This window comes from Pelophylax lessonae (genome assembly GCF_965119305.1).
Source record: "Pelophylax lessonae genome assembly, chromosome: 1".
In the NCBI taxonomy this organism is placed as follows: Eukaryota; Metazoa; Chordata; class Amphibia; order Anura; family Ranidae; genus Pelophylax; species Pelophylax lessonae.
In genome coordinates this window covers 492,924,010-492,945,594 of record NC_138768.1, presented here as the reverse complement: position 1 = coordinate 492,945,594, position 21,585 = coordinate 492,924,010, and the positions used below count along the sequence as shown (strand labels likewise).

Here is a 21,585-nt window from a genome sequence, read left to right as displayed (position 1 = left end):
AAAGTGGTTTAAAGCCTTGAGGTCCAGGATTGGACGTATCTTGCCTTTCTTCCTGGGAAATGTAAACCGGATTGACAAGAAACAATGAAAACATTCCGATTTTGGAACCAGAACAATCACCCCTTGTAATAGAAAGTGTTGCACCGCCCCAAAGAGACCCCGCAGGCGGTCTGGGGACAAAAGCAGGTTGGAAGGTAAGAACCTCATTGAAGGATAAGACCAAAACTCAATTTTGTAGCAGGACCGAATCAGCTTGTGGACCCACCGGTCTTGAATCAGGGAGATACATGGGTCCGGAAGAAGCAAAGACGTCCACCTCCTCATACACGGGTGAGGGCGCCCGTTCAGGTAAAAGGGGGCTTGTCCGCAGGTCTGGAAAAACCCGCTCTCGGCTTACAAGACCAGGTCCTCTTGGTACCTCCGGAGGAGATCCTAACAGTCTTCGAGCCTTTGTCTTGAGATCCTCATGGACGAAAATGCTGCATATGAGCAAAGAAAAAAAGGGCCCATGTCTGCGACGAGACTCGTTGCCCTTGCCAGCCTGTGGAAGAAGAGTACTCTTACCCCTTCTAAGACCCTTAATATCATCCAGGGAAGATCCAAACAAACAGGCAATTCTCTACAAAAAGGAGAAAAAATAAGGCCTCTGCAGACCAGTTTTTCAGCCATATCATGCCCTGAAGGACCACTGCTGTCACGGACAGCCTACAAACTTAAGGAGCCGCATCCAGAGAGGCATCAGACAAAACTGCAACCCCTGGAGCAGCTGGTCCACCAACTCCGCAGGGTGAAGCTGTTCCCCCTCCAGATCCTAGCGCAAAAGCTTTGCCCACTCCATTAAAGTCTGGGACATCAATTCTATGGTGAACACTGGCCTAAGGACTGAACTGGCCACAGTAAACTTGTGACGAACTAAAGTCTCAGCTCTCCTGTCAAGAGAGAGTCTTTAAAAACCCTTGATTCCTCCACTGGAATTAAGAGTGAATGTATTCAGCCTGAAAACCTGAGAAACCACCACAGGTGGGACTGTCCACTTTAATAGGGACTCTTCAAAGGGATACCACCTTGCGAAACACTTAGGCACCAACATAGTGTGTTAAGGTCACTGACTCGCAACAATTTTGTCAATGTAGGCAGGAAAAGGGAATACCTTAGCCGCTTTTGGGGAGCTGCAGGTGCCAAAAGGGACCGGCGCCTCTGACTCAGCAGCATCCTCCATTTTTAATGTTGACTGCACCAATACGATCAGTGCATCCACCAGCGCTGTTTCTTGCGCGGCTGCAGAAGAAGAGCAATTCTCCTCACCATCAGAGCACTGGGCGCAGATCCAGTAAGGTCGCTACATACTAAGCTCACCCCCGAAACTCATCAAGGAAGACCACGACTGGGATCCCGCAAGGGGATGCCGGCCAAGGGTCCACTTATGAGACCCCACAAAATACAAGAGGGGTCTTCAAAAGGGTAACGTCTAGCAGCCGCTTAGACACCCCAGGGGAACGTCTCAGATGGTCCCATTCTATATGAGCATGCTAGCAAATTAAGCTGCTCCGGATGGCATGTGAGTGTGAGATGCAACCTGTGCCCCAGGCGCAGCTGCGTCCTCCAAATTGCAGGGAGTCACGCATCGAAAAAACCGGTGCATCCACCAGCGCCGGTATCATGCGGCGGCTGAGTCGGACTCAGAATCTGAGACATCAGATGAGGCAAGGGTAGGTGGAGAACCTTTTTAGCGCACCTCGCTCTCAAAGACACCTCCACCCGGGACCCAATTGCTTCCAGAACCGCCAAAAATGTGATGGACAGTGGAGATCCGGAAAGGCCCTGCGGCCTCCGTGAGGGGGTCAGGTGGGGACATGGTCTGCAGGGTCCATACTAAACCAGAAGGACCCGCCAGCAAAATTTGCAAAAAAAAATTGACAAAAATTACCCCCCCCTTTAAAAAAAAAAAAAAAAAAAAAAAACGGTCCCACTATGCTACTGCGCCCCCCCAAGGTAAGGTAAGCCCTGAAAAACCCCAGAGGGAGAGGGACCCCCAGAACTAACTGTCCCAATATGCATTTCCAGGACTGCACGTGTCACAAGCAAGCTCTCCCATAAGGGAATGACCAATGGAAACTGCCCAGGGTGAAGAAAGGGGCTCCACCCCCCAGAGAAGGTCTCCAAGCACTCCCACCTAAATTCTCAACAAGAATCCCCGCCATGCAAAATGGCATGGCCGAAAATAATGTACCAAGATGGCCTGCGTCATAATAGCAAATTAAGCTACAAGAAAATGGCGGGCCAGCACAGCAACAAGGCCCACAGGGAGACCTCCCGCCGGCCCTCCTACACCATCCTGCAGCAGCAAGCCCTGGAGGAACCGACCGATCGACCACCTCGAACGGCGCACCCCCCGGCACCATGTGGCCTGCACACAAGGTCCCAGCCCCAGGTAGCCCCAAACAGTCTAAGCATAAAAAATTGTGGGGTCCTTCTTCCATTCAAACCCAAAGATGTGGGGAATGTTAGTACTGGTAAAGCAATTACCGCAATATCCAATAGGACCGGGTACCTCTACAACTGGGATATTGCCAAAAAATAAAAATGAGGGGGGGGGGGAATCCCTCACAAGAGGGGTACCCTAGAAAGAAGTTGTAACAGAGGCCCAACAACGGTATAGAATTGCACAATTTATTGAAAGCACTGGCAGAAAGGTAAATTACTGAAAATATCAAAAGGTAAAAAACACCCAGACACCCAGTGAAACAAAATAAAACTGGTCAAGACAAGCACATGAAATGGGCCCCAAGCGTACACACATGCATTCCGTTCAAAATCTCTCAAAGTATGCAAGACCAGATACTTGAGTCAGTGAAATAAAAAATAGTCCAAAATAGCTTCTCTGCACATTCAGATGATGGACTTAACACTGACGTAGGTATAGAGCATAACTAAAGATCACATCCAATCTTCAGCTCAGAACAAAATCTGGCATCTGGATAATGGCTCTTTCAACAGAACTGGTTATTGGATACTGGTTCCCAATAATAGGGTCATGGCCATGTCGGCAAAGAAGGCCCTAGGGAGAGGATAAATAACTTCAAAGGTTCACAATTTAATCAGTCCAGCCACCAATTTCAAGAAGAGCATAATCTTTGAGAGTAGGTGGAAATGTCCCAGTATATGTATTAATATTCAGCCAAGCGGATACTCGTGGACGGATGCATCTGTAGATATTTACAGTTCATTAAGACAGCGTGGGGAATCAGGGTGCCAGTAGATTTAGTTACTGATCTCAAGGGGTGACTCACCCGTCTTCCAAGTCCAACCAATCTGTTCTTCTGAATAAAGCCCCATTCAGTCACATAAAGTCCACCAAGTCCAGGATTACATGGCTAATCACTCCCCTTTAACAGGATAGCGAGCCAGCCCGTAGTCAAGTAGTGGAGTCCGCATGTTGTGGTAGCTGCAATAAGCCAGCGTCCGGAAGTCAAAGCCGGAAGTTCAGAGAGCTGTGATGTGGAATGCAAGGTCACAGGCAGGTCCCTCCGCGCTGATTAAGTCAATGTGTTTCGCATACAGCAAGTATGCTTGGTCAGGACTACCAATGTTTACCTCCTTTTGTAGTCAGTGACATTCACACCTAATTCTAATTGAAGAGGATTACAACGCCATATAGCGTTATCTTGTGGTGAAGGTCAAAAACTGTTCACAAGGCTGAAGAGATGGAGATTAAACTTCAATCATAATACATAGTGATAATATATTTTCCAATTTACATTTCTCATCATACTCATCCAGAATTAATCTACAGTCAAGACAAAGGCATCTATGGAGAAGATAAAAGGATAATTCAGAGTAATTAACCCCGGGAAGAGACCCTAAAGCCTATTACGCTTCAGAAGGAAAAACACACAGTAGAGGACTCTGCTAATTTATACAGAGGAAATACGACAGTATTGGCAGGATAGAGGCAATCTAAATATTATACCCAGGTCATCTTAAAAGCGAGAAAATGGGGACAATGAAAAGAGAGGGGGGGGGGGCAAAAAAGGGGGCCCTACAGGTTCGAATACTTTTAAACTCATCTCCGTATTTAGCCTTCTAGGGGTAAGGGTATTTAGCCTAAAGATCCATAGTTTTTCTTTTAGTAATACCTTATCGAAATTCCCCCATTCTAGGAGGGAGCTGTAGAGCCAAAAAAACAGAATTTTTGTAAAATCTTACCATGAAATTCCTTTCTCTGAGTCCTGATTGTCGCCACCCACTCATTCAGTCTTCTCCAATGGGTATTGACCTCTTATCCATAGGAGCAAGCTAGGCATAAGACTTGTTAAAAACAAAGTCATTTACATAGACACACCTATGGGGGCTGTTCCACTGGTCCAATACCCCCTATCAGCCATCCCAACTCAGTTTGGTAGCAAGCAGTTAAAGTCCAAAGAACCCCAATAGAGGGGTGGGGGCAGCGACTGTTAGAGGACTCAGAGAAAGGAATTTTACGGTAAGATTTTACAAAAATTCAATCTTACGTCCTCTGACAGTCGCCGCCCACTCATTCAGTCTTCACCAATGGGATGTCCCAAAGCAGTGTAGACATGAGGGGTGGGAAACGTAACCGTCACAAAGGCAACGCAGCACCCAAGTCAGTGAAAGGAACCTTACTCGAACAGAAAGGTACATCCTCTGGGCAACAAAAAAAGGGCTCAACTGGAGCACAACTCAGGAAAGCAAAAAAAAAAAAAAAGGGAAAAGCAACCCCAAAAGCCAGGGACCCGCAAAACCAGGGTCCACTTAAGGCACTGCTGCACAGAGAACTTTGCGGCCAAAGGAGGCATCAGTTGATGCCAGAACATCAAGTTTACAAAATTTGGAAAAAGTGTGCACTGACGACCAAGTCGCAGCCTTGCACACCTGGGCCACCGAAGCCTGATGCCGGAAGGCCCAGGACGCACTCACCGCTCTGGTAGAGTGTGCCTTGACAGGGAAGGGCGGAGCCCGGTCCTTAAGCTTATAGGCATGTACATTTGTCTGTCTGATCCATTTAGAAATGGTTGCCGCAGACGCGGCCATACCCTTCCGAGGTCCCTCAGGAAGGACAAAAAGAGAATCTGACTTCCTTAAGGATTCAGTGGACGACAGGTAGACCCTGATCACCCGGACGACATCCAAGGAATGTAAAGCAAACTCCTCAGGATGCTTAGGGTTCGCAAAGAGCGAAGGCAAAACAATGTCCTCATTAAGGTGAAAATCAGAAACCACCTTAGGAAGGAAGGACTGGTTAGGTCGCAAGACCACCTTGTCCCCATGTACCACCAGGTAAGGGGAGCGGCAGGTCAAGGCCACCAATTCCGACACACTGCGCGCAGAGGTGATCGCCACTAGAAAGGCAACCTTTTGCGACAGCAGAGACAAAGAAATTTCCCTGATGTTTTCAAAGGGAGGACGTTGCAAAACGGACAGAACCATGTTCAAGTCCCAAGGAGGTAAGGGTGCCCTCCGAGGAGGGGCCAGATGACGCACACCTTAAGACCCCGTTCACACTGGGGCGATCCGACTTGCCGGGGAGACCTCACAGGTCGCGGCGCGCAGCTCGCACCGCAACCTCGGAGCGGCCGGCACGGACTTCATAACATTGAAGTCAATGCAGGTCGCTCCAGGTCGCCCCAAAGAAGCTCCGGACCCTTTTTCTAAGTCGGAGTGACTTTTGTCGCTCCTATTAGAACGGGTCCACAGCTTCTCTATGGCAGGCGACCTACGGCGACCTGTCAGGCGACCAGGTCGCCTGACAGGTCGCCCCGGTGTGAACGGGATGTGAACAAAGGTGCGAATCAACGATTTCGACGCAAAGGGACGTTGGAAAAGGACAGCCAGTGCAGATAACTGGCCCTTAATTGTGGTCAGCGCCAGGCGCTGGTCCACACCAGTTTGCAGGAAGGCTAACACCCTCGCCACTGAGAAGGAGCGAGGAGAGACGCCCCTGGATTCACACCAGGCAAAATAAGCCTTCCAGGTACGGTAATAGATCTTACCAGACGAGGCCTTCCTAGCCTTGAGCAGAGTAGGGATGACCTCCGATGAGAGACCCCTGTCTCTCAGGACCTGGCTTTCAACAGCCATGCCGTTAAAGCCAGCGCGACTGTAAAGCAGGATGGAATATCGGTCCCTGAGAAAGTAGATTGTCTCGTACCGGAAGCCATGGAGGCTCGACGGCCAGTTGAATGATGTCCGCGTACCAGGACCGGCGCGGCCAGTCCGGGGCCACCAGAATCACCAACTTCGGTTCCGAGACCAACCTGTGAAGGAACCTGGACAACAACTGAATCGGAGGAAAGGCATATATCAGACGATACTGGTGCCAAGGCACCACCAGCGCATCCGAGGAGTCCGCCAGGGGATCGCGCGTACTTGCCACGAACCTTCCCACCTTGTTGTTTAGCCGGGACGCGAACAGATCCACATCTGGGGATCCCCATTTCGCACACAGCATTTGAAACACCTCCGGGTGCAAGGACCATTCCCCCTGGTCCAGGGTCTGGCGGCTCAGATAATCGGCCTGTTAATTCTCCACACCCGGAATGTGAACTGCTGAAAATCGCCGGGACATGTGTCTCGGCACAAGACAAAATGCTGGTCACTTCTTGGGCCGCCCGGGCACTCCTGGTGCCCCCTTGATGATTGATGTAAGCCACCGCAGTGGCATTGTTCGTCTGCACCCGAACAGGGCGGCCCCGAAGACGATCCGACCAATGGAGCAGGCACAGCCTGATTGCTCTTAATTCCAAGATGTTTATCAGCAGGGAGGATTCCTCCACTGACCAAGTGCCCTGGGCAGACAGGGTGCCCAGAACGCCACCCCAGCCCGACAGGCTGGCATCCGTGGTAATCATCGTCCACAGCAACGGCAGGAAGGACTTCCCCCTCCGCTCCGAGACTGGAGCCACCACAGAAGATCCACTCCGGTTTGGCGACTCAAATTCCAAGGACTGAGGGAGCCTGTCCCATCTGGCCAGTATCTCCGCTTGGAGAGACCGCGTGTGAAAACTGCGCAAACGGTATCGCCTGAGGGACCTGACCTCGTCCTGCAGGGTCCGGAGCTTGTCCTCCGGCAAAAAAACCTTCACTTGGGCGGAGTCCAGGACCATCCCCAAATAAGGGAGCCGAACCGAATGAGTCAGAGTCGACTTCTGAGCGTTGATGGTCCACCCAAACTCCTGAAGCGTCTGAACCGTAGTGGACAGATCGCGTAGCAGGTTTTGACTGGCGCTCGACCTTAACAGGAGATCGTCCAGATCGCAATGCCCTGTGCCCGTAACATGGCAAAAACAGGAGCCAACACTTTGGTAAACACCCTTTGAGCTGAAGCGAGACCAAACGGTAACGCCACAAACTGATAGTGTTCCTCCGCGATTGCGAATCGGAGGTACATCTGATGACCCTCAAATATGGGGATGTGCAAATACGCATCCTTGAGGTCGATCGAGGCCAGGAAATCTCCTGGGCTCAAAGAGGCCACCACCGAGCGGAGCGATGCCATGCGTAATTTCTGAACGTGCAGAAGTGGTTCAGAGCTTTCAAGTCCAGAATTTGGACGCACCTTGCCCTCCTTTCTGGGCACAGTGAACAGATTCGAGTAGAACCCCCAAAATCTGTCCCGATGTGGCACCGGGATGATCACCCCCTGGGCGAGAAGATCCTGAACCGCCCGATGAAGATCTTGCAACCGATCTGGGGTCAAATGAAGATTTGAGGGCAAGAATCTGTCCGCTGGTCGCGAAAGGAATTCGATCTTGTATCCTGATCGAATAATTTCCTGAACCCACCTGTCCGGAATCCGAGCAAGCCAAGCTTCCAGAAAACCGTGCAGATGTCCCACCACCCCTGGAATGGGTGAGGGTGCCCCTTCAGGCAGTGGCGGACAGGGCCGCCGATCCAGCCCGGGCAGTTTTTGGCTTCCCCGCCCAGGGCTTCCTGTGGCCACCTTGGCCCTTGAAGGGATTTCCCTTTTCTTGCGTTTTGAAGGCACGAAAGGACCCCTGGTTCGGTTTAAAGGAAGGGCCCCGCTTGCCGGGGAAGAATCTACCCTTAGGATTCTGGGGTAGCAGAGTACTCTTGCCCCCATTGACTTTAACCAATTCATCCAGGGAATCCCCAAAAAGACAAATCCCGGCATAAGGGATGTTTTTCTGGAAGTCTGGTCAGCCGACCAGCTCTTCAGCCAAATCAGGCGACGGATAAATACCGCGACACCAGACAAACGCGCCGCCAACGGGCCTCATCCAGGGCCGCGTCACACAAATACATAACCGCCTGATGAATCTGGTCCACCATCTCCAGAGTAGCAGGAGGGGCAGAGTCAGCCACGAGGGTGCGCCTGAGCACCTTGGTCCAATCAGCCACAGCCCGAGACACCATGACAAAGGCAAAAATAGGTTACAGCATGGAAACCGCCACCATATAGGCAAGGCGGGCAAGGGATTCCAGCCTCCTATCCGTAGGGTCCCGAAACACAGTGGCCTTGTTCAATCTGGACACAGTGTGATCCACTTTAGGAGCCACAGACCAGCGCGAATCCGCCGGAGACGCAAAGGGGTAACAGAGGTGAAACAGTTTTGGCACCACAAAATTTAGCTTCAAATTGCGCCATTGTTCATTCACTGTCTCGTGAAACTCAGCAGGGCAAGTTAACACCTGCGCCGCCTTTCGGGATCTGCGGGTACCAAAAGAGGACCGCTTGCCCGGAGGATTTGGCTCATCCTCTAAATGTAGAGTATCTTTCACAGCAGTAATCAGCGCAGACATAGCAGCGCGTTCCTCGGCCATTCCAGGGGGGAATCATCCCCCTCCTCGTCCTCCGCCTCCCCCTCAGACTGGGAGGAATTACACCCTTCAAGGGAAACACTATCTACGGCAACCATATCAGACTCAGAATAAGAAGAATGAGCAAACGTAGGCCTTTTCCTAGAATCCCGTTCAGCCATCAAAAGATCCATTTTGAACGCTAAAGTCGCAAGTGCAGCAGTCAGTGCAGAAGATTCAGAGGAGCCTGAATCATCCACCACAGCTGGGGGAAATTTGCTGTCCTGGGACTCCATGAAGAAAAAAGTTTTATGGTGCTGGTCCTTTAAATCGCACTGCGATCCCACCGCAGTACACCGCTTTGAAGGACTATACTGATAGACCCCGCAGGAAGGAATAAAGCTGATAGCCAGAGATATTCCCCACAAAACAGCAAAAACAGACCCCCACAAGTGTTACCACGCTTGCCTGACAATCTCCTCTGCATGAAAAATGAAGTGATGTCACCGCATTAGGCTGAACAGGACTCAGGCTAAGGGAAAATGGCTGCCCAGAGAAAGTAATAGGAGGCTCCGGGAACATGGCCGCCGTCATGTGCACCGCAGAATACATTGCCACACACAAGATGGCGCCCGAAGGTGCCAAAACACACTACATACATAGCTGCAGAAGTGCCCACAGTGAAGCCAAGCAGCTGCCCACACCTAAAATGGCGGACCCGCGGTTTTTAACCCCGCAGCAGCCGCTGCACATGTCTGCACCAAACACCCCACAAACAGTGTCACACAGGGTAGGGACCCCCACAACCCCCCACAGTGTCCTAGACGCGGTAGAACCCCCGCAGGGACCGGGAGTAAATTAAGCCCCCAAACGCACAGACATGAGGGGATACCACAGACACAGCAGACTGCCATCCCCAGAGGCCCAACACAGAATGTACTTACCGTACCCGATGGCGTCGGCGCCTCTCATCGACGGGAAGCCTCCCACCCCAGGCGGTGGGGGTGCCGTCAGCCAAAAACGCAGGACGCTAGCAACGCGCAGAGCCGCGGTTGAGACGGCCGAGCGAGGTGGCCACCTCGTGGGCTTTCTCCCTGAGGACAGGAATAGGTCGTTTGCGAGGCCAGCACGTACGCATAGCCTGCTAAACGCTCGATGGCGGGCTGGGATTCCATAAGGCCCTCTGTCCAGGAGCACCAGGACGACCAGTGCGACTCCAAGCTCCGCAAACGCCGTTGTCTTCCGAAGAGCCGACTAACTAAACGCTGACAAATAAACAGCTAGTAGTGCAAAGAAAAAACATTTGCAGAAAATAAAATCATAAAACAGAAGAAAGGCTGAGACCGTAGCCCCAGCACAGGGAAGCCTATCTTACTCCTAACTAGGCAGAAAACAAACTGAGTTGGGATGGCTGATAGCAGGGGGGTATTGGACCAGTGGAACAGCCCCCATAGGTGTGTCTATGTAAATTACTTTGTTTTTAACAAGTCTTATGCCTAGCTTGCTCCTATGGATAAGAGGTCAATACCCATTGGAGAAGACTAAATGAGTGGGTGGCGACCGTCAGAGGACGTAAGAGAAACCCTTTATTTTTAAGCCCTTAGGACAACCCCCATGTTTCTCCACAAAGTGTAGACCCAGGGGAGTTTCTACCTCGAGTCTAATGCTTTTTAGATGTTCCCCAAATCTCACTCTCCGCTGACGTTTGATTTTCCCTACATAAAGAGTCTTACACGGACATTCAATGTTGTATAGGGTCCTTGTAGTAGCACAGTTTAATAGCACAGTTTATGAACTGTCTAATCTCATAGTTAACAGATCCACTCGAGTCTGAAAAGACATTGGATCTATCAACATAGCCACCCATGTTACAATGACCACAGGCACACATACCTTTAAGAGCAGGGAAGTCAGCCAGCCAGTTTCTACTTGTTTTCTTTTGAAACTGAATGTACCAACATATCAGGAGTTTCGGTCCCACAATTGCTTTTAGCCTCTCTGCTCTAATCAGTATATGCCAGTGGTCATTGAGCACCCTACGGACTTCTTGCCACTGTACCCCATATTTAGTGATGATTCTCAGGGGGGTATTTGGTTCAGCAGCCTCAACTCCTACCTGCCAGGCTTCCAGCCCTTTTCAGAGTTCTGAGAGAGTATCTCCTCTCTGAATCGGTTGCACAGACTCTCGGCTTCACGCCAATATTTCTCGTGCTGGAGCAGTTCCTTTTAATTCTTATGAACTTCTATCAAGGGGGGGGAAACCCTACGCTAGATGTAAAACAAGAACAAATGATAATATTGTCCCAAAGTGAAAGCAGCTAAACACTGGACCTATAGAAATCCAACAAGATATATACCAAAAAAGAGTAGTGCTAATAAACAAAAAATGTGTATATGAATACCACATCAATTATAAAAACATGTGCAGTGACAAAACCAGAACGAAAGTCTATAAAAGACGCGAGTCCCAGAATGCTTACCAGAATATATGGGCCCCCAAATTAATGGACAGGCCACAAAAGACTTGGTAGAAACTCAGCATAAACTCTGCCTCCGCATACACAGGGGTATGAGCATGGATCTGTAAACCAATTATCAACCTTGACTCCACATGTAGAAGGGTGAAGCGATAAACTCAAATACAGCTCCAGCAGTGTGTGATATCATACACGTGGGAAGGAAGATTAAAGGCGACCATAGCGTAATCCAGTAACATATACCAAAGCATTTATTTAAGCTCACACTTACATTTTTGTAGACAAATTCAGGCAAAACAGTAAAAACCGTGGCGTCCCGCGGAAATGTAGCAAGCCGGCGTTCTGAGGGGCGTGGTGTCCGGTACAGCCCGACCGGTTTCGTCATATGTGACGTCGTCCGGGGCGTGGTTACCGGACACCGCCACCACGCCTGTTAAATCCCCTTGTCATCTGATACTTCCGCTTTCCCCACCAATCAATGCTAAATGAGGGCGGAAGTATCGCAGATGTACCTCCACACATGAGGGCGGATGTTACAACATAATAGCAGGAACTTCTCGTCAGACTGAGACAAGACACGGGAAGTGTCAACATTACTATATCAATGGATAGATGATACACCACCAATAAGTGCAAAAGGAAACAATATTTAAAAATTAGAGAAATAGTGGATCTCATGAGCATGAAATATACCTAATAAAGCGCTATTTATAAAAATATTAGCAACTGAATGTTACTATGATATTCATTCTAATGTTGGAGAATATCAAATAGGCTCCATCTAGCGGTTAAATTGGAAATTGCTAGCAAAGTGTTACCTTACAACAATAGGATGCAAGGAACACAATGTAAGGTGCACATTGCAACACTCCCTGTCATCTTAATGAACCAACAGTGACAGATACATTAAAGATAATAAATCCATAAAAACTTATTTAAAAAGTTATTAAAATGATAAATCCATAAAAACTATGATTATAGTACCTAATAGTCATATTACAATAAAAATACCAGTGGTCTCCAAGAAAGTGCATAACATAAATGGATAAATTAACTTATTAATAAAACAATATCCCATTCTACGTTTAACCCATAGGGAACATATGTTTTAAGGATATAAATCCGTGTTTCAGCACGGGACAGTTCTCTCTTAATGTTAGCTCCTCGCCAGTTGGGAACATAGCGATCAAAAGCAACAAACAAGGTATTACGGGGGTCCTTACAATGGCACATGTCAAAATGTTTAGAGACACTGTGGCCTGGGAAACCCTTACGAATGTTGGCTACATGCTCCCCCATGCGTATTTGCATGGTACGCAAAGTGCGACCAATATACCGTTTGCCACACTTGCATTGGAGCATGTAGACAACATTCGGTGTAGAACAAGTGATAAAAGAATTAAGTACGCTCTTCCAGTGATGTGAGATCTAATTTTTTCTATCTTTCTACCTTTGAACAAATTAAGGAAGCAGAGGTTACATCTCTTACAAGGGAAAAAAACCTTGAATTCCAGGAATAATAGGGGTTTCTGAGGTTTTTCAATGACGTTGAGAGCCACTTGATGTCTTAAAGATGGGGCTCCCCAAAAAATGACATTCGTTTGTTCTGGAAGGGCCGGACCCAAAATCCTATCATTTTTGATTACTGCCCAATGTTTCTGTATAATTTTTTTAATTGCATAATGTTGTGTGCTGAATGAAGTAACAATTTCTAAAAGGTTTGTTTTCACGGCTGGCTCTGTCACTTGGTGCCAATAAAACGGATCTATACATATCCGCAACTTCCCTAATATTCTTATCCAAAAGGTCAGGTTGATAGCCTTCATCAAGGAACTTTGTCTACAATTGTGAGGCCTGCATAAGGAACCCGCCAAGATGAGTACAGTTTCGTCGCAGTCTCATAAATAAACTGTTCTCTCTGGATTCCTTTATGACTAATCTTAACATCAATGATAGAGGAATTAAACTTGACTGCACCAGCAGTACCACACACATCAGTTTCTTAGATCTAAATCTGATGGTAGATGGAGATAGGTTGGTCACCTCAACTTTCATCAAAAAAACGGACCGCAACAGTTTTATGCCCACTCCGTTATTTTGTCCAGGTCATTCTGTAGGATAACACAAAAAAGAAAAATAAATTACTGCGCTAACTGAAAAGTGAAAAAAGCTGCTGACACCAAATCACTAGACCAAAAAGTGATGAACAGTACTACTAAAAGTAGTTTATGTAAATATAGAGTGGGACATCAATGCCTTTATCAACACGGCATAACATCTGCCCTGTCCCACTGTATATCATTTCCAAGTTCCCTTGTTACATTTTCCCCCTTACTCTTTGCATATTTGTTTCATTTTTGATTTTACTTTGCTTTTATGTGGGTGTGGGGTATTTATCCCACCCTTTTTATCCATATTTTTATTGTTCATTTAAACATGTGCATATATGTTGTGCTATTTGTAAGATATATGCAATTTATAACACGGTATGTTATGAACGTCTATATCTTTCTCATTGGTTTCCCTGGTTAAGAAATGGGCTGGAGTTGCTTTATATTAATGACTCTTTCTGACCCCTTTTTAGTAGTGGAACGTTGTTTGCAGGTGGCGATTCAACTCATTGTCCCCCCTTGTTTGCCTACGTCCTCTGACTATTTGCATAAAATGGGGTGGAGTATCTGTTGTTCCGTGTTTCTAGATGCGCTGCGTCCCAATGACGTAATTTCCGCCGAGTCCCGGAGGGGACGTCGGAGCGCTCTCGCCTCGTTTTCATTGCGAGGCTTGGCAGCGGCATCACCGATTCCGGAAGCCTCACATTTGTGATATCACTTCCTGTTAACTCTGGAAGCGATTCCTTTCTTCTGGCAGTACCCCATATTGAGTCCTGAATCGCACGCCGGCTCTATTTCCGGCCATTATGCATTCCACAACCCATTTCATCTAGGTGTAACCAATGAGCATCCACACTCTATATATAGGATAAGCGTAATGACTGACATTATCTTTTGAAAAAGGCACCTATGCCGAAACATGTAAAGAGGACTAAGTCAGCCCAGCTGTTTTTTGTATTATACACGCTATTCCTTCACGGATGTTTGTAAGTTTATCAGCTATTTTAAAATAAACCTGTTTTTAGCAATATTACGCTATGTCCCCCCCTGTTTTTTTCTGATTTACCATCCAACAAGTGGAAGTGGAGCCTCTGACTGAGTACATCCATCGGAGATCTATATGCTTTCTACTGTGGCCGGTGAATCCTATCAGGATACTTCATCCACTCTCAAGCCCGTTTGACCCATTTTACCATATGGTAACTGGGTCCCATCCATTTGGTGAGCGCAATCTAATTTACCTTCACTGGTGTTGGCATTTGCTGCACAACAAGTTTTCACCTACTTTTGTCTTATTGGAGTTTTTTCACAACTACTTTGATTGATTGGACTTTATATGTTGGACATTTTATTTATATACTTTTTAGCGCTGCACACATTCTGTAGGATATCTGCTTCATGCTGTGAGGTTATTGCCCTGGCCAATTTTGTGTCATCTGCAAAAACTGATATCGAACTACTGACCCCGACCTCAATGCTGTTTATGAATAAATTGAACAAGGTTGATCCCAGGACTGAGCCTTGGGGGACCCCGCTTACTACCTCAGACCAGTCTGAGTATGCGCTGTTTATTACCACCCTTTGGACACGCCCTTTTAGCCAGTTCCGTATCCAAGAGCAAACCCTGCTGTCGATACCTGCAGACCTTATTTTATAAATTAAGCGCTTGTGGGGAACTGTATCAAACGCCTTGGCAAAATCCAGGTACACCACATCCACTGGTCTGCCCCTATCTAGCTCACAGCTCACCTCCTCATAGAATGTTAAGAGATTGGTTTGACAAGAACGCCTATTTGTAAACCCGTGCTGATTACTGCTGATGATGTTGTTGTCTTTAGCAAACTCTACGATATAGTCCCTTATCATCCCCTCCAGAAGTTTACATACTATTGATGTCAAACTGACAGGCCTATAATTTCCCCGGGATATGCCTCTGCCCCTTTTTGAATATCGGAATCATGTTGGCTTTCCTCCAATCCCCTGGTACATCTCCTGTCCTAATACTGTCAGCAAAGATCAGGAACAGTAGTCTAGATATAACCTTAGTGAGTTCCTTGAGTACTCTCGGATGTACGCCATCCGTGTCTGGTGATTTGTGTTAATTTTATCCAGCCTTTCCCTGATTACACCCTCTGTAAGGCATAGTGGCAAGTCCTGTGTATTACTACTAACCATATAGTCATGGTCAGTGTACCCCTCCTTTTCCTGTGTAAAGACTGACGAGAAAAAAGCATTCAGCACGGTTGCTTTTTCAGTGTCCTCTGTAACCATCCTCCCATCGTTAATTATGTGTGCAATATGCTCTGCCCTAGTTTTTTTGCTCTTGATATATTTAAAGAATTTCTTTGGCTTTTTTTTACTATCCTCCGCTATTTGTCTGTCAAAGTTTATTTTAGCCATCTTGATTTCGTGTTTACTTTTCTTATTTGCCTCCTTGTATTGCACGAAAGTCAATACTGTGCCCTCTGCTTTATATTTCTTGAAGGCCAATTTTTTTCCCCTAATAAGTTTAACGCTACGGTTTAGCCAGCCAGGTTTGGCTTTGTCTCCTCTTAATTTATTTCCCATAGGAATGCACTTCAAGATGCATTTGCTTGATGTGGTCCTAAAGCATTCCCATTTTTCCTCCGTGGTCAGTGATCCCAGGGTTTGGTCCCAGTTTACCCTTTCCATCAATGAGTACAATTTTGGAAAGTCTGCCCTTCTGAAGTTTAGGGTTCTTATGTTCCCCACTTGCCTTGTTATATTGTTATTTATACTAAATGCGATCATCCTGTGATCGCTAGAGCCCAGGTTGTCCTGGACTCCTACCTCCGAGATTAGGTCTGGGTCATTAGTGATCAATAGATACAGGATTGTTTTTTCTCTAGTCGGAGAATCCACCAACTGAGACATGTAATTATCCTGTAAGGTTTCCATGAATAGACGGGCCTTCTGTGAGTGTGTAGTCCCCTCTTCCCAGTCAATGCCAGGATAATTGAAGTCCCCCAATATGATGACTGATCCCAGTTTTGCCACTTTACCCACTAGTGCTAAAAATTCCAGCTCTACCTCCTCCCCTTGGTTAGGTGGCCTATAGCAAACCCCCACAATTACTTTTCCCTTTTCTCCTTCCCTATGGAGTTCCACCCACACAGATCTTTTCCCTTTTCTCCTTCCCTATGGAGTTCTACCCACACAGATTTTAACTCCATACACATCCCTTCCGTAATGTCACTCCTCTCGATCACCTTTATATTGTTCTTGACATAGAGACATACCCCTCCCCCTCTTTTTCCTACCCTGTCCTTCCGGTACACCGAATACCCTAGGATATTGGCCAGCCAGTCATGTGAGGGGTCGAACCAAGTCTCCGTTATTCACACAAGGTCTATGTCATCCTCATGTACTAACATTTCCAACTCATCCATTTTATTAGCTAGGCTCCTGGCATTAGCATATACCCCTCTTAGTTTTACGGAAGTTAAACGTGATTGGCGGTTATGCTTATTCCCGTTTAGTCTGAGCTTTTCCCGCACAGACCTACCAATTGACGTTAAGTCCCTACTGTCGCTGCTGACCCTACCACTGCCTTCAGTCCTTTGCTCCCTCCTGACTGACTCTACTTCTGAGCCCCCCCCGTCTCCTAGTTTAAAAGCCCCTCCAACTTGGTGGCCATCTTTCTCCCCAAAAGAGCTGTACCGTCCCCATTAAGGTGCAGCCCATCCTTACTAAAGAGCCGGTAGCTGACTGAGAAGTCAGCCCAGTTCTCCAGGAACCCAAACCCCTCCTTCCTACACCAATTCCTCATGAGATCCACTATTTCTCTAATTTTTAAATATTGTTTCCTTTTGCACTTATTGGTGGTGTATCATCTATCCATTGATATAGTAATGTTGACACTTCCCGTGTCTTGTCTCAGTCTGACGAGAAGTTCCTGCTATTATGTTGTAACATCCGCCCTCATGTGTTGAGGTACATCTGCGACACTTCCGCCCTCAGTTAGCATTGATTGGTGGGGAAAGCGGAAGTATCAGATGACAAAGGGATTTAACAGGCGTGGTGGCGGTGTCCGGTAACCACGCCCCGGATGACGTCACATATGACGAAAGCGGTCGGGATGTACCGGACACCACGCTGACCACGCCCCTCAGAACGCCGGCTTGCTACATTTCTGCGGGACGCCGCGGTTTTGCCTGTATTTGTCTACAAAAATGTAAGTGTGATCTTAAATAAATGCTTTGGTATATGTTACTGGATTACGCTACGGTCTCCTTTAATCTTCCTTCCCACGTGTAGGATATCACACACTGCTGGAGCTGTATTTGAGTTTATCGCTTCACCCTTCTACATGTGGAGTCAAGGTTGATAATTGGTTTACGGATCCATGCTCATATCCCTGTGTATGCGGAGGCAAGAGTTTATGCTGAGTTTCTACCAAGTCTTTTGTGGCCTGTCCATTAATTTGGGGGCCCATATATTCTAGTAAGCAGCCATCTCTCATTACCTATCACGGGTGTTTTTTCCTCCTGCCTCGACCATCTATTTGGATTCCGTCTTTGGATTACAGCTTTCCACCCATTATCCATTCGGGGACTCTCGTCTTTTATGGACTTTCATTCTTGCTTTGTCACTGCACATGTTTTTATAATTGATGTGGTATTCATATACACTTTTGTTTGTTTATTAGCGCTACACTTTTTTGGTACAATTCTTATGAACTACCTGACCGGTATTCCCTTGATCAACGAAGCAGAGTGTTGGGGGCCCAAACAGGCCCCCACGTGGGAAGGGGGGTTGCACAACAGGATAGAGGGAAACCCGGGAGTGTGAGGGTCCGACCATCCCAGAGAGGGGCCCACGAAACCGCCAGGGAGGGGGCGTTTACTTACCGTACCGGGAACACAGGTAGGCACCATCTCTTGACAGGACCCTTCTCCGCCGAAGTGGGGGGGCTGTCAGCCAAATAGGGAAGCTGCGACATAGGCCTAGACCCCGTCGTGTGCGACCTTGCGAGTCGTTTAACTCGTGGGGCCAGTCCCCGTCCAGTGGGACTATGTCGCGACTGACCCATAGCGGAGCTAAGGTCTGCACGCGCTCGCTGGCCAGCTGGGGTGACCACTGGATCTAGATTATCCAGCCCCGTCGCCCAGATCCGGCATAGTTGCTTGTAGATCTCACAGGAAAAAAGTCAGGAGAAAAAGCTGGCTAAAAAACCATCTATATAAAAAAATACTTTTTATGCCAGGACCGAAGATCCCAGCAAGGAACTAGCGTCCTTATTCCTGAATAGGCAGGAAGAAAAAAAAAACGGACATCCTATGCAGGAAGAGAGGGGGGTGTACCCTCCAGGATTGCCCAAAGGCATAGCCAGAAGTTTTCTGCCTAGTGTCCTACTCCTGTAGGGGGCAGTATAACCCCACTAATATGGATCAGAGGACTGTGTCCGTCAATGAACGATAGAGAAAAAAATTTAATTAAAAAAAGGAAAATAATGCAAGGACCAGAGATCCTAGCAAGGAATTAGGTCCTTACTCCTGTGGGAGTATATCCCCTGGGACTGCCCCATAGTCATGGTAAAGCTTTTTCCTGCCTAGTGTCATACTCCTGTAGGGGGTAGCATAACCCAATGGTTAAAAAGATTCTGGAGCTGTGTCAGGCAATGAACAAAAGAAAGTGAAGATTACTGAAAGTGAAAGGAACTATATGGGATTTCTTAACAGCTTTTTTCCCCACCTAAAGAGGACAGCATACCCCTTCCACTGTGCTGTCTATGTAGCATTGTTATTTAGAACTATAAAGCGTGAGAGCAAATACTCAAAACGACCAATTCTGCTGCAGGGCTTAGTCCTGCAGAGCACATGCCACTAACCGCTAGTGGTTCAAGAAATGAACTAGAACTTAAGTTGGACTTTCAGAGCACAGTGGCTTAACACTTCGCTCTGGCAGATCAGATGTCAGGTACTAAAAAGATAGTGGATTGAATTCGTAGAAGTTGAAAATTTCTGCAGACAACGCTGCTGTCAATTTCAATAGTTTATCAACTTTACATTTTGCACAGGCAACTGGTTCAGGGGTTTATAAAATAAAAAATATAAAGCATCTGATAATAGGCTGCATAAAGCCCATGGTTTAGGATTACAAATCTTGTACTGTACAATTGAAACATTGTTAAAAGAGCAGTGTATAAAAACTACCTAGGTTTTAAAATTTTTATTTTACTCTGTACTTACACCTTCACTATGAGACAAAGATTCACCAGGTTCATCTTCTTCCCATTCATCATCACTATCCACTTCATAGTCCAAAAGAGCCTGCAGTAAAGACATGATTATTTATAATATACATGTGTGTACAGCTATGAATATCACAGAAACCCATGGAATTTTACAACAGTGTCAAAGAGAGTCAGTGACTAGAGAGCCATGACAAAAATAAAAAAGGGATCGTCAGTCTTGTGTCCCCAAAAATGTGTCAGCATGCTGGAAAATAACTGCAAGGAATATCCCAGTGCAGACACAGAAAAATCCACAAAAAAAAAAAAAAAAAAAAAAGCTTTTGAAAAAACGTATCTTGATCTTTCTAGTCAAGCAGACTGGCATACAGGCTTAAACAAAATAACAGTTTGCAAACGCGTTCACCAACCATATGTGGGTTTTATTTTTAGTTAAAAAAAAAAAAAAAATGGATTGTCTTAACGTAAAAATCCTTCTGAGGTTCACTGACGGACACAGCTACATGTCTTTTAGACCAGTGTTTTTCAACTCCGGTCCTCAGGGCACACTAACAGGCCAGATTTGAAGTATTACCTTGGGGAGATGCAGACTAGAATACTGCAATCACCGAGCAGCAAATGATATCACCTGTGATGTATTTCAGTTTTCTTGCAAACCTGGCCTGTTAGTGTGCCCTGAGAACCGGAGTTGAAAAACACTGTTTTAGACCATTGGGTATTATGCTGCTCTCTTCAGGAGCAGGACTAGGCATAAACAATTTTGAATATACCCCTGAGGCAGTCCCAGGGGGTATACATAATTTCCTGCAGTGTCAGAAGAACACATAACCCAACAGAGGGGCGGGTGCTGGATCCGTCAGTGAACCTCTGATAAAAACTTTACAGTAAGACAAAAAAACAGTTCTCTTTCGTTCACTGACGGACACAGCTCCATGTCTTCTAGACCATTGGGGCATCCCAAAGCAGTGTCCATATGAAGGGTGGAGAAAAACACAGCAATACGTTGAATTCTCAACAAAGCTAAACATAGCCAACCAGGTAAATGGAGCTCACCCCCAGGAAAAAATACTCTCAAGAAGCGGAAGCCTCTGCAACTGCAGCCTGCAAAAGATGCAAGTACATCCACCTTATAAAATTGTGAATTTGTGTACAGATGACCACGTAGCCACATTGCACACCTGAACCACTGACACCTGATGACAGAAGGCCCAGGAGGAAACAAGCATCCTCGTATTATGCGCCTTAACAGGGAAAGGAGAACCCTGACCCTCAATAGAACTGGCCTGCACCACCATCTGCCTGATCCACTTGGAAATGGTCGCAGCAGACGCGGTTTGCCCCTTATGATGTCCATCCGCAAGAACAAAAGAATCAGATTTCCGTATCGACTCAGTCGCCGCCAGGAACAAATAAAATCGCTCTGACCATATCAAGGAATGTAAAGCAATTTCCTTAGGATGTTTGGTTTAGGACATAAGGACGGTAACACAATATCGTCATTCAAATGAAACCCCCGGGACAACCTTAGGAAGGAATGCCAGACAGGGTCGTAACACCACTTTGTCCCTATGAAATCACAAGGTAAGGCGACCGACAGGACAACGAAGCCAACTCTGACACCCTATGTGCAGAAGTAATAGCCACTAAAAAGGCCACCTTCTGCGACAAGTGAGCAGAGGAAGTTCTTGAAAAATTTCTAAGGGAGGCTTTTGAAGACGCACCGACAGTACCAAATTGAGATCCCACAGAGGTACAAGTGATCCCACCGCAGGAGGGCACACCAAGTAATGTACGCCTTCCAAGCTCTATGATAAACCTTCCTGGAAGTAGATTTCCTAGCTTTTAACAGTGTAGGAATCCCTGACTCAGACAGCCCCCTGCCCTTCAGCACCTGGCTTTCAATAGCCAAGCCATTAAAGCCAGTGACTGTAAACCAGGAAACCAGGATGGAAGATTGGTCCCTGAGACAGAAGATCTTCCCTGAGAGCAAGTTTCCAAGGGACAT

General features: G+C 47.0%; 1 protein-coding gene across 1 annotated transcript in view; it reads right to left on the bottom strand.

The window, feature by feature from the left end:
* The window catches only part of CHAF1A (chromatin assembly factor 1 subunit A), a gene marked incomplete at its 3' end in the record, with an annotated part of 442,221 nt that overhangs the window by 99,242 nt on the left and 321,394 nt on the right, over positions 1–21,585 (bottom strand). The window contains exon 9 of the mRNA XM_082246912.1: positions 19,579–19,659. Within this exon, the coding sequence (XP_082103038.1) occupies positions 19,579–19,659 (81 nt within the window). The remainder of the gene's footprint in view (positions 1–19,578; positions 19,660–21,585) is intronic.